The sequence below is a fragment of the Apodemus sylvaticus genome, chromosome 10 (genome assembly GCF_947179515.1).
Source record: "Apodemus sylvaticus chromosome 10, mApoSyl1.1, whole genome shotgun sequence".
Taxonomy (NCBI): Eukaryota; Metazoa; Chordata; class Mammalia; order Rodentia; family Muridae; genus Apodemus; species Apodemus sylvaticus.
The window spans coordinates 49,790,909-49,805,370 of NC_067481.1; the positions used below are offsets into that span (position 1 = coordinate 49,790,909).

The window sequence follows — 14,462 nt, forward strand, 5'->3', positions numbered from 1 at the left end:
CTGCTGATTTGGTGCATCAAGTTCTCTGGGACTATTTTGATATTTACCATAGGATGTGTTGTTCTATTAGAAATCAGCAACCAGCAACTAGCAACCAGAAACCAGCAACCAGTAAGCAACAAGCAACAAGTAGCAACAGCAGTAAAAGGAGGAGCAGCAACACAACCAACCAGCAGCACCGGCACTGGCACCAGCATTGGCACCAGCAGCAGGAGGAGCAGCATCAGCAGCAACTGCATCTGCACTTGGGAGACTAGCATTTTTATACAACTTGATTACTTTATAAAAACATCTGAAATATAGTTATTATAGTTAGAAGAGAGTTTTCATTTGAAGTACTCTTTTTAGGGCTTCCTTCATGTCTCTGTTCCTCAGGCTATAGATGAAGGGGTTCAACATGGGAGTCACCACTGTGTACATCATAGACATGACTGTGTCCTTTAGAGTAGAGTTATTAGCAGATGGACATAAGTAGAGGCCGATGACTGTCCCATAGAACAGTGATACCACTGACAGGTGAGAACCACAAGTGGAGAAGACCTTGTGGATGCCTCGAGTTGAAGAGACCTTGAGGATGGAGGAGACGATAAGTGCATAAGACACTATGATTAGTAGAAATGGAAGTATGACAACAAGCCCTCCTATGATCAATATCATCAACTCATTAATGTGAATATCAGAGCAGGCCAGCTTCAGGAGAGCAGACAGATCACAGAAAAAATGAGGAATCACATTGTGTTTACAGAAAGACAACCTAGTTAAGAGCAAAGTGTGCAACATGGCATACAATGTTGTCAGCACCCAGCACAGTAGCACCAGACTCACACAGAGCTTGGGGCTCATGATGCTGGTGTAATGAAGAGGGAAGCAGATGGCCACATAGCGGTCATAGGCCATGGCAACAAGAAGTAAACTCTCAAGGTCACCAAAAAGTATAAAGAAGTATATTTGTGCAAGGCAACCAGCATAGGGGATGGATGGTACTTGGCTCTGCATATTTTGAAGCAGCTTGGGCATTGTGACAGAAGAAAAACAGAGATCAGTAAAGGACAAGTTGGTGAGAAACAAGTACATGGGTGTGTGGAGATGGGAGTCCAGTAGAATGAGGATGATGATGATGAGGTTCCCCAGGACTGTGGTGAGGTACATGGCCAAGAACAGGGCATAGAACAGGTGCTGGTGCTCTGGGGGGATGGGCAGGCCCAGGAGGAGGAACTGAGAGATGATAGTCTGGTTGTTTGCAGGCATGATCTATCTTCCTGTAATATCTGTAAGGTAATAGTAGGCTACCTGTAAGTATATAATAAAAATGAACATATATGGAAGACAAGTGCTTTACAATAATCATATATTAATCACATTGTCTCTGTATTGCAAACAACTAGAATTTCTATAACAATGAGTTCTTTGGTTTTTTATATGTCTTTCAATATTTCATGCTTTAAATTTACTCTTTCTGAGATAAAAATGTATTGACTTTTCTCTTATTCGTGCATTGATTATGTTGCCACATTGATTATGATTTGGTTTACCTCTGTCAGTTTCTTGTATCTTAATGTTCCCTAGATCTCAGTGAAGATGGTCTTATTTTATGATTATAAATCCTCAGCAATGAGAACTTCATGTAGTTAAATGGCTTAGATTACAACTTAAAAGACTCAGCTTGGCCATTAGAAACAATGAATTCATGAAATTCTTAGGCAAATGGATGGAGCTAGAGAACATCATACTAAGTGAGGTAACCCAGACTCAAAAGGGGAATCATGGTATGCACTCACTAATAAGTGGATATTAACCTAGAAAACTGGAATACCCAAAGCATAATCTACACATCAAATGAGGTACAAGAAGAAAGGAAGAGTGGCCCCTTGTTCTGGAAAGACTCAGTGAAGCAGTATTCAGCAAAACCAGAACGGGGAAGTGGGAAGGGGTGGGTGGGAGGACAGGGGGAGAGAAGGGGGCTTACGGGACTTTCGGGGAGTGGGGGGCTAGAAAAGGGGAAATCATTTGAAATGTAAATAAAAATATATCGAATAAAAAAATTTTAAACAAAACAAAACAAAACAAAACAAAACAAAAAGATGTCTTCAGTACCTGGGCATCCAGGTACTGATGGGGTTATAACCAAGGGCAATAGCAAAAAACTTGTCATGGTTTAAGAGTCTTGTGGAAAACCCTGATGAACAACTCAAGAGAGAGCTTCTCGTGCCTGGTATTGATGGTCTCTCATCCTTGGAGGGATCAGTCAGACCTAGTGGGAAATTTTCATGTAAACTAAATATGTATATTTATACACGGATCACACTTTATTATTGGCATTTTTAAGTAGACATTGAAGATTTTATTAGATAAGCTACAGCTTGGGGTTGCCCAGTAGAGTGTACTTATGTCTCTTTTAAAGTATAAATAAAATAATATGGTTCCCCGTTTAAAAAAAAAAAAAAAGACTCAGCTTGGATTTGTTTCTATCTTATCCTCAGAACTCTGATTTCTAAGGATGGATGGATTTTCCCTAGATGTGCTGCAGGCCTTGTAAACACAGCAGATTCCAAGCAAAACTCTCACATTCAGCCTCTTCCTACTCTTTCTCATCTTTCTTCACTCTTACCTATCATTCAAAGTAATCTGTGATCAAAGCTGAAATCTGAGAGTTTTATTTCATTCATTCATTTCCTTGACTATTAATACTCCATTAATAAATGCTATAGATCCTGAAGTTCATATTTTCTTTATCCTAGTTGTTACTAAAATAGACAAACTATTATCCCACTTGAACTATTGAATGCATATCCCAATTCATTCTGTGATTCTGAACCTCTATTCATTCCTAAAAGAGCGGTATTTTGTTTTTACATGTAAAGTGGAAATCAAATCACCCTTCCATTCCAATTAATTCTTTTTTTGATGCTTTGTGCTTAGATGCTAAAATATAAATTTCTTTCAGGGACACACTTCACATTGATGTCCGTAAGTTTCCCTACCTCCACAGTCACATTTGGTCACACAAATACTCTGTATTATATTTTCCAGCTCTTCTGGACTTTAGGGTGTATTTTACAGTGCTCTGCCTTTCGCACCTGATGTTCCATTTGCTTGATAATTTCTTCTGTTTGCTGCCACTCTCTTGGATTACCTTTTGTACTTACTTCAGCAGCTCTGGCTTTCTAAGTTAAGTCTCCCAAGTCTGTCTAGAGTAGGTGAGAACTTTTAGCTTTCCCCACTGTGTCTGATACTCATCATATAGTACCCAATGCTTCAGTCATCTTCTTGTAACTGACTCCAACAGATTGTAAACTCCATTCTGGAAAGGCATGTCTGCTTTTGACCTGCAATGGGGGATGCATTTACCCAATTTATCATTAATATTATTAGCTCCATTTTGATTAGGAAATGTTTTCTTCAAAGGCATCAATGCTTGATGAAATTAGAATCTCTACCACTGTTAAGTCATCCCTGACAAGAATTTCTCAGGTTAGTCCATTTACCCTTAGTTTTGACTTTCTGTTATAATTTGCACAGAAGGACAATATCATAGAGATTTCTGTTTGAGACTTAGTTGTGTTTCCAAATCAAATGTTACTCTGCACATCGTTATACTTCATGTCATCTGATGTCATTGATATCCATATGCTAAGAAAAAAATATGGCAGCAATTTTAGTAAGTGTGGAAATATTTCTATGCTAGTCTTGTGTGACCACTTCTGCCAATAATCATGCCCCAAGTTCTCATTAATTTTACATGTCAACTCTACTTGGTCATTCTATTAGTATTGTACACATTGTGCAATTTCATTTACATTTATCACAGTGCACTTTGAGTGAGTCAAATTACCTGGCTTAATGTGATGGGCCTTATATACACAACTGAAGACATTGATGAAAAATCTGCAATCTTCCAGGGAAGAAAACATGCTGGCTGTTGAGTGGTTTAATTTCAAGGCCATAGTTACCAGGTCTGACCTGTATATCCACATAAAGTTTTCAGATTGTCCAGTTCATAATCCAGACATCTTATTTATTAAAAATTGACCTTAATTCACACTTTTTCTCTTTTATAATCAGTTTCCACCTTTATGCACACTTATATGTGGATTTAATATGTTTTCGATTTGTGAAATAATCTGACTTCAATAAAATCCATGATAGATTGATAGTGATCAAAACAAAGAATTAAAGATTTCAGAAAGACTATATGCTTAAGTCTTCCTCTTAAAATGTTTAATTCATTTTCATTAACAAATTTTATATTTCACAGTTATCTACCAACATTAAGGGAAGGAAAGTATTTACTGAAAACTCAGACACAGTCTGTCAGAAGTTTGCTTCCCATATAACTGCACAGATAGCATTTCTGGTGTTGAGTGTAACTAGGAATCACAGATGAGAAAGTTGATGTGCAAATTCTGCATGAAGTAAAGCACTTCATGTTTCCCAGAGCCCTGGGAATCCAAGTGCCCTGGTTACTGTAACCTGAGAATCATCTAAGATAGTGCCTGAAAATTTAATGTGAGTGAAAATGTACCAGTATGTTTATTAAAATGTTGATGTTACCCTTCAATTAAAATATTACATTTTTAATTCATACCCAAAGACAGGGCATTGCTGTTTTACATGGATTTAGCCACCTTTTAATTGACAGATTATAAGTTTCTTTAGAAAAATTGTTACATTTCTAATATGAAATTTACAGGTCATTAGTTTCTTCAGAAAACTTGAATGACATGAAATCAATCCATCTTTTGAAATTTCTTCAGATAACTTAAAAATAAAAATAATTTAAGAAGTACTGCATAAAACCTGTGTGGATTAGCGAGCTGTTGCTAGACTGAAGTGATAGCAGCTGTTAAGAATATAATGTGTAGTGATATTAATGAATATTATCATCAAAATATATCTGGAAAACAGTAGTTAACATGCTTGTAGAAGGTAGGAGACAGAGAAGTACTGAATAGAGAAATATCAAATCTAAAACTCCACACTGAAGACTATCATACAATCCAGGAAAACTAGAGCATCCCTTCCAACTCACCTAGGATGTATTCAGTCAACTCTGAGACTCCAGCTTGAGACCCTGCTCTCATATTAATTGAAGATCTGTGAGGTAATACTTCTATATTCATAATCTGCATATTATCCCTGCTCATGTCTTCTACTATATTCAGTCCTGGGCCTGAGGGATCTTGATCTCCAGGGTCAATACCCTGGAATAACTCACTAAGGCATATTAATTAGCTAGAACCATTCTGGAACAATTAAGAGTACTACAACTGTGAGTGATTCATTCCTGATGACACCTGGCTCTATTTAGGGGAAGATAGTAATGCCATGGAACTCATACATGGTTGTGTAGTCATTAATTCCATTGGGGGTTGACAGGTATCTTTCATGACCAGAATACATTGTACAGAATGTTATAGGTGAAATTGGAAGATTCCTAAAGTACTTAAGCTCAACAATCCGTATGATTAAAAATATATTAAAATATGATAAGTCTGTATCTGTGTCTGTCTGTCTGTCTGTCTGTCTGTCTCTGCTTCCTTGTTCCCATGATTTTATTAGTTCTGTAGAACATTTTTTTTTCTCCCAGATCCTTCTATTGATATATAACTTCAGTGTGAGATCCAGAATGTTAAACTGAGTTGTCCAGGATGGAAACCTCTGAAACCATCAATAGAATAACCTTTTCTTTTTCAAATGAAGTTAATTTCAGCTCTTTAGTCACAGAAGTGAAGAACAGACAAGAGGAGAAGACAATCTCCAGCAGAAGAGCACACACTTGGAAACTATGCATGTGTTGTATTCGACTATCTGTCCCCTGTCCCTAATTATTTTAGCCACAGAAGCAGAGATAGCTATACATTTTAATCATCTGAACTTGAAAGCACCTCACCTCAATCTTTCTGAATACTTTCAATTTTTGAACTGAGACTTACCTGGATCACAGAGAAATATGTCATAGGACATTTTCCTAACACTTATGCAAATTGTAAATTCTCTGGTTCTTCTTGAGAAAATTATTTTAGAGGGTGAGAGAGGTGAACTGGGGTGTTTTTCTGTAGATGGATAGGGTTTTTTTTTTTTGCAAAATAATAGCAAAACTTTATGTCTGTAGCATCAATTTGTAAAGAGAACCTAATAGCGTTGGCAATAGCCTGGGATGTTTGCAGGTTTCCATGGGTTCCCCTTTGAACATTTCCTTGATTAGATGTAACATATTCAGGGCACTGAAAGTTTCTTTATAAACTGAAGGTAATATTCTATTGTTGAAAACAACACAAAAATATCTCATGGAGAGACAAATTGGTGCCTTACTTGAGCCTTTACACCCACTGGATATCTTCGTGGTACTAAGTGGTATTCTGTACAGTATTAGAGGAGAAGGATAAACACTAACTCAGCTATAAATGTTTTGGTCTACAACAATGACCTGTCTACATGATATTCTGGAGTAAAAGTGGCTCAATGGTTGTTAGAATATCTAACCATTATCTTATTTTTATTTATTTGCTTGATAATATCAAATATAATAAGAAAACAATATTCTTCACATCAAAGCTGAATTAGGTAACCCAACTGGAGGAAAAGTGCCTCTGGTACAGGCCCAAGAATCAGAGGCCCACAATCTCAGGAATCCCATACAAATACTAAGCTTAAGGCTAAACTATGTAATAGAGGACCTGGTGCAGACCTCTTCTTTCCATGTGCTTGTTGCTTCAGTCTCTGTGAGTTCATATAAGTGTTGCTCCTTTGATTCAAAGGGCCTTGTTCTTTTGATATTCTCCAACCCTTTTATCTCTTTTACCTTTTCTTTCTTTAGAGTGCCATTAGCTGTGAGGGAGGGCTTAGGTGGAAACATTTCATTTAGAGCTTTGTGTTCCAAGGACTCTCTGTTTACTGTCTGGCTGTGAGTCTCTGAATCTATTCCTGTGTGCTACAGAAAGGAGCTTCTCATCATTAGTGATGATGACTGAATAAGGCACTGATCTAAGAGTATAGCAGAGTAAATTTAGGAATCTTTTTATTGTTATTGTTTCTTTTTCAGACCAGCAATATTTGATTTTACTCTATGTATTATTCAGGGTTCTCTAGAGTCACTGAACTTATGGAATGTCTATCTATATTGAGGGAATTTATTTTGATGACTTACATTCTGTAGTCCAACTAACCCAACAATGGGAAGTGGTGAATGGGAAGTCCAAGAATCTAGAATGTTCTCAGTCCCATGAAACTAGTTGTTTAAGCTGGTCTTCTGTAGAAGTACATTCCAACAGATATTCTGGTAAGTAAGTGTAAGCATCTGAAGAAGAGTGAATCTTCCTTCTTCCAATGTGCTTAAGTAATCCTCCTGCAGAAGCTGTGGTCCATATTAAAGGTGTGTGACACCATGCCTGGATCTGGGACTTGCTTTGTCCCAGGCTGACTTTGAAGTCAAAGATCTCCTTGCCTTAATATTCTGGGATTAAAGGCATGCATTACCTTGCCTGGGAGTAAGCTTTTCATGGCCACTATGCTTCAAGGTGTCCATGCCAAGATCCAGGTCAGAAACTTGTGTCTTTCAACCCAAAGATCAGGATCACAAGGTTGCCCTCCAATTCTGGATTGTAGTTCATTCCAGATATAGTGAACTAGAAAACCAAAAATATCCATTACACCCTAGGACTCAGGGCCATGTTGGGTATAAGTTTCATCTTTGCAGTGGACTTTAAACCAAATGAAAAGTTGGCTGGTATACTGGCTGGTTTTGTGTGTCGATTTGACACAAGCTGGAGTTATCACAGAGAAAGGAACCTCCCTTTAGGAAATGCCTCCATGAGATCCAACTGTAAGGCATTTTCTCAATTAGTGATAAAGGTCGGAGGACTCCGATAAAGGATGGTGGTGCCATCCCTGGGCAGGTAGGCCTACGTTCTATAAGAAAGCAAGCTGAGAAACCTAGAGAAAGCTAGCCAGTAAGTAACATTCCTCCATGGTGTCTGCATCAGCTCCTGTGTCCTGACTTGCTTGAGTTCCAGTCCTGACTTTCTTTGGTGATGAACAGCAATGTGGAAGTGTAAGCCGAGTAAAACCTTTTCTCACCACCTTGCTTCTTGGTCATGTTTTGTGCAGGAATAGAAATCCTGACTAAGGCAATTGGTTACTCTCATAAATTCTTTGTTGTCTTTGTCCTAACAATATTCCAGAAAGAACAGATTGTTTGCCAAAAGTTTTGTCAATGGGTTGGCATTTATTTATTTTTTAAAAATTTATTTATTTATTTATTTGTATAAGTCATAAAAAATTTTATTACACTCACTTTTCATATATCATTTTTCCTGAACCAAGTGTTTAGTATCGACCATTTTCTAAGGACTAACTTCTATATGGAAATGATTTTGCATTCTTTGTGATTTTTGTTTTTTTTTTTAACACTACAGATTTTATTCCCCTTTCTGGTACATCCTCTGACTATTCTACATCCCATACCTACCCAACCCCCTGTCTCCTTGAGTGTATCCTCCCCTCTCCCCCTGACCCAACCTGACCTCTAAACTACCTGAGGCCCCCAGTCTCTTGAGGTTAGGTGTATCGTCTCTGACTGAACCCAGACCTGGCAGTCCTCTAGTTATATGTGTTGGGGTCTCATATAAGCTGGTATATGAGGCCTGGTTGGTGTTCCAGTGTCTGAGAGATCTTGGGGGTCCAGGTTAATTGAGACTGCTGCTCCTCCTACAGGTTGCCCTCATCCTCACCTTCTTCCAGATTTTCCTTAATTCAACCGCAGAGGTCAGCAGATTCTGTTCATTAGTTGGGTGCAAATATCTGCATCTGACTCTTTCAGCTGCTTGTTGGGTTTTTTTGGAGGGCAGTCATGTTAGGTCCCTTTTTGTGAGCCCTCCATAGCCTCAGTAATAGTGTCAGGCCTTGGGATCTCCCCTTGAGCTGGAACCCCCTTTGGGCCTGTTGCTGGACCTTCTTTTCCTCAGGCTCTTCTCCATTTCTGTCCCTGCATTTTTTTCAGACAGGAATAATTATGGTTCAGCATTTTGAGTGTGGAATAGCAACCCTACCCCTCACTTGATGTCCTCTCCTTCTGTTGGAGGTAGGCTCTACAAGTTCCCTATTACCACTTTAAGGCATTTCATCTAGGGTCCCTCCTTTTGAGTCCTGAGAGTCTCTCACCTCCCAGGTCTCTGGTACATTCTGGAGGATCTCCACAACCTCCTACCTCCCAAGGTTCCCTGTTTCCATTCTTTGTGCTGGCCCATAGGCCTTCAGTTGTTTCCCCTCACCCAATACCAGATCATGTTCCCCTCTCCCTCACCTCCCCACTTGTGTCCCCTTTCCCTTTCAGGTCCCTCCCTCTCTCCCCACTTGTGATTGCTTTCTTCTCCCTCCCAAGTGGGACTGAGGCATCCTCACTTGGGCCCTTCTGCTTGTTGATTTTTTTGAGTTCCGTGGACTGTGTTTTGGGTATTCTGTACACTTTTTGTCCAATATCCACTTGTTAAAGAGTACATACCATGCATGTCCTTTTGGGTCTGAGTTACCTCACTCAGGATGATATTTTTTAGTTCCACACATTTACCTGCAAAACTCAGCATGTCCACATTCTTAATAACTGAATAATAAGTATACCATTGTGTAAATGAACCACATTTTCTGTATCCATTCTTCTGTCATGGGACATCTGGGTTGTTTCTAGCTTCTGACTATCCCAAACAAGTCCCCTATGAACTTAGTGGAACATTGTACCTCTGTGGCATAATATGGCATCTTTTGAATATATTTCCAAGAGTGGTATTATTGGGTTTTCAGGTAGATCTAAATTCTATGTTCTGAGGAACCTCCAGACTGATTTCCAGATTGTACCAGTTTGCAATTCCTCCAGCAATGGAGGAGTCTTCCTCTTTCTCCACATCCTCTCCAGCATGTGCTGTCACCTGAGGTTTTGATCTTAGCCATTCTTATTTGTGTAAGGTGGAATCTCAGGGTCATTTTAATTTGCATTTCTCTGATCACTAAGGACTTTGAACATTTCTTTATGTGTTTCTTAGCCATTTGAGATTTCTCTGTTGTGAATTCTCAGTGTAGTTCTATACTTCATTTTTTAATTGGGTAGTTAGTTGTTTTCTTTGCTTATATATTACAGTTGCTGATTTTGTGACTTATGGGTTTCATGTATGTGTGTGGGTGTATGTATTCCTGCATGTTTATATGCTTCTTGTTTATGTTTTTGCCTGTTTGTTTTCTAAATACATAGAGAAAAATAAGGTATGGATTTGAATGGGTAGAGGGATAGTAGAGGAGATTGGAGGACATTTTTCCATCTTTTTCTCTACAGTATAATCTGGTTTTAGTGGTAAAGTGTGTTTGTTGGAGGCAGCATAGGGTAGCTTCTGTTTCCTAATATAGACTGCTGAACTATATTATTTTGTTGGGAGAATCAAGAACATTAATGCATTAATATACAGTTATTAATAAGGTATTTTTCTTAGAACTAGCCATTTTGTTGATTTTTTTGTTATCTTTGAACTCTTTTGGGTTAATTATAATGAATTTTTAATGACTTTTGGCCACTTTGTTTCATCTATCCTTCTCTTTAATTTGAAGTTATCATGCCAATAGATTTGGCTTAGTGGTCACAAGAATCTATTGTGCTGTTTTCATAATGCAAATTTTCATTTTTCTTTCAATTTTCATAGATAGTTTTGATAGGTATACTAATGTGAGCTGAAAGTTATGTTCTCCAAGAATTTGAAACCCAGTTTTCAAGAACCTCATACCTTTAGGTGTCTCTGTCCAATAAACAGGTGTATTTCTTATGGAAGAGTTTTCCCTAGTGACTCAATCTTTTATTCTTTGTTTTTAATATTTTATCTTTTTTCTATGTCACAGCGTGTTTCCCTTCTGGTCCTGTGTCTTTGGGGTTTTGCAGGCCTCTTGTGCATTGTTGAGCATATCTTTCTCTATGTTTGACAATGTTTATTTCATGATTCATTCAAAGTATATTTTATGTATTTTGCTTGGTATTCTTCTTATTCTTTTCCTATCATTCAAAGGGTTGTTCTTTCCTGGTGTCCTAGATGTCTCCCATGTTTTACTCACATATTTTAAATTCTCAGCTGCCCTTTATTGAGCAATTTACATTCTCTGCCTTTTATTCCATCATCATACTCAATTTCTCATATTTTCTACTCTGTTAGTGAGGCTTTCAACTGCAGATGTTATTTGGCTTACTGAGTTACTCATTTCTAGTGTTATTTGTATTTGAGTTTTATTCTGTCACTGTATATATTTTGTTTTACATTATTGATTTTTTGTTATTCTACTTTATGCTTGTATAGTATATTTGTATTTTTGTTGAGTTTTTAATGTAGTTATAATAATTCTTTTATATTCTTGTCAAATGCAACAATTAACAATTCTTAAAAATTTTTATAAAATACAGAATAAGAAAATGATGTATCCTTTTCATTCTCTCTCTATATGTATGTGTATGTATATATGATGTATATGATGCATATGATGTCCTTGATGTATATGATGTATATGTATATGTGTGTGTGTTTCCAATTCTTGAGTATGATTTTAAATCAAATCTAAATTTTTACTCTTTCATCCAGATTCAGACATAATTTAACAGTAGGGCCTATAATTCTTTCTACCTTTGATTAGTTTTTTAGAACAGGGAAAATTAACTCTTATTGGATTGTAGTAATTATCCAATGTAGTAGTTTAAAATGATGGGTTTCTCATAACATTTCTGCATGTGAATTTATTGTACTTGGATCATAGCAACCCCTTCTATCACTATGTTTCCTTTGTGTGACTTATTATACTTAGTATGAAGGTATGCAGTTCCAGAAATTTTGATGCAAATAGTATATATATATATATATATATATATATATATATATATATATATATTAGATACAGACATATAAATTGACACAACAGGATTGATGCACACACACATATGCACATATGAAGATACAGATAGAGATATTGGAAAAGAGAAACAGATTGTAAAGAAACCCAAAGTAAGATTGTGTCACAAACAACATGTGTACTGGTATGTTTGATAACTTACTAAATATAGATATTGAGAGAAGTATGTTTTTATCATCTATAGATATATTATCTATATAGATACAGATGTTAATATAGATACAAATACAGAGACAAAGATAAGATAGAGACAGAGACAGACAGGTAGACATAGAGGGAGACATAGATGTAGATGCAGATGTATAGACATATAGATGGTATGTATGTGTATATATAAAGTGAGGTTGTGTTGTACTTCTTTAGAAATTTATCACATATATACTGATTCAATACCTTGACTTTGACTTTCACTGCACAATGAGTACGAGGTGTAGATATATCTGTTGCATGTTAAATTCTTTTGAACATATTTACTCAAAAGGAATGACACTTAGCTACAGCATAATGTAATATTGTTTTTAATTTTGGAGAACCTTCATACTTTTTTTGATAGTAATTGTTCTATTTGTTGAAATTAAAATAAAACTATACATTATTTCCTCTTCTTTATTTCATTCAAATATTCCAATGTAACCCCTTGTGCTCTTTAAAATTGTGCCCTATTTTCTTTAATTAGTAAATATATGCATATATATTCATGTGCATGTGCGTGTGCGTGTGCGTGTGTGTGTGTGTGTGTGTGTGTGTGTGTGTGTGTGTGTGTGAAGAGCCTGATAATTCCATATACTTTCTTGTATATAATTTCAGGGCTGAGTATTTAGGTTTTTTTTTTCCCGAGACAGGGTTTCTCTGTGTAGCCCTGACTGTCCTGGACCTCACTTTGTAGACCAGGCTGGCCTCGAACTCAGAAATCCTCCTGCCTCTGCCTCCCAGAGTGCTGGGATTACAGGCATGTGCCACCACTGCCCGGCCGAGTATTTAGTTTTTAATAGCAGTTGAGGGCATATTCCCTGGGGAAGACTATTTTACCCACTCTCAGTACTCCTTAGCTAACTTTAGTTATTTTTATACCATTGAGGCCCCCTGATATTTTCCTCTCCCATGTTAGCATGTCTATTGTCATTATTTGTGCAATGTTGATGAGACTATAGGTATAGCTTCTTTGACATTTCTGACAGCCATAATCTCATTTCCTGGTCCTTTGGATCTTACAATTTTTCTATCTTGTCTTTTGTGATTATCCAAGAGCCTTAGATACAGCAGCATATATATAATCAGTTGGGACTGGGCACCCCAGGATCACTTTTTCTCAGCATTTTTATTAATATTGGTTTTGGTTTTCTGCATTGATCTTTCTTGCTTTAATAAGAATCAGGAATCAGATATTGAAAGTAGAAATCAGATAAGGCTTTAAACTCTCCAAGCCTGACTCAAGTGATACTTCCTCTGGCAAGACTGCTCTATTGAAACTGCCACCAATAAGGTACCAAGTATTCAAACCCCGAGCCTTCAGGCACATTTTTATTAAAATGACCACATTCAATTCCTCTGCCACCATAGGCTCATGGCCAAATCACAAGGCACAATGCACTTAATCTAACTTTAATAGTATAATGGCATTCACTGTTTCAATACACTTTAAAAGTAAAAAGAATCTTCTGAGACTCAAAGGTATCTCTCAACTGTAACCTCTTATAAGCTAAAAATTAAATAATACAATTTTAAGATATAACAGAATATTCATTAAAATTAAAGGGAAGGAGTGGAGGTATAGTAAAGAAATGATAAATTTTAGATCTAAATAAGACCAAAATAGAGAAGAACAAATCTCAAATTCTACAATTCCACTTCTGTTGTCTGGAACTATATAACCAAAAGGTTAAGATGACTCTACTCTCCAGATTTCATGCCTGCAGTGTATAGCTCTCCCTTGGGCTGTTTCTGCTCATTATGTACAGTTGTTGTTGGCCAGTGTCTCATAGTTTAGGCATCTTCAAAAGACTGGCTTCTCTTCTAAAACCCAGGAATCTGTTTCACAGCGTTATCCAATGGTCTCATGCCCTCTTAGAGCCTACACTTTACTTGTTGTCTGTTGTTGTTGGTTCCCTGAAACCATGGAAGAATTATCTGTGAACCCTTCACTCTCAAATTTTCCATGTCTCCATTAATGCGCAATGTATGCACAGGGGTCAACCAGAGCTCTTAGCTTGGTTTGGAGCCTGGCCTCTTTGAACCATCCATACGCTGTTTTACTAATTGAAAGCTTAGCTGGGCTGGGTATTGCCATGGGATTCTTCTTTTTTTTTTAACTTTTTGTTTTCAATATTCTTTGTTTACATTCAAAATGATTTTCCCTCTCCAGGTTCCCTGCTCCCCAAAAGTTCGGGGATTATTCTTAACATTGCTCCAGTGCAGAGAAGGCCACTTCTTAACTCTGCTAATCTGTTTAACCACTACAGCTTCTTTTCAAGCCCATGTCTTCCCTATAATGTTAATCCTCCTAAGGATTCTTTTCACTCCAAGTTGGATATTTT

The 14,462-nt window shown here is 37.1% G+C and overlaps 1 protein-coding gene across 1 annotated transcript; it reads right to left on the bottom strand.

Annotated features, from left to right (window-relative positions):
- Positions 1-312: 312 nt before the first annotated feature.
- On the bottom strand, positions 313-1,248 carry LOC127694049 (olfactory receptor 1468-like). Its single transcript, XM_052195429.1, has one exon. The coding sequence runs from the start codon at positions 1,246-1,248 to the stop codon at positions 313-315; it is 936 nt and encodes a 311-aa protein (XP_052051389.1).
- Positions 1,249-14,462: the final 13,214 nt, after the last annotated feature.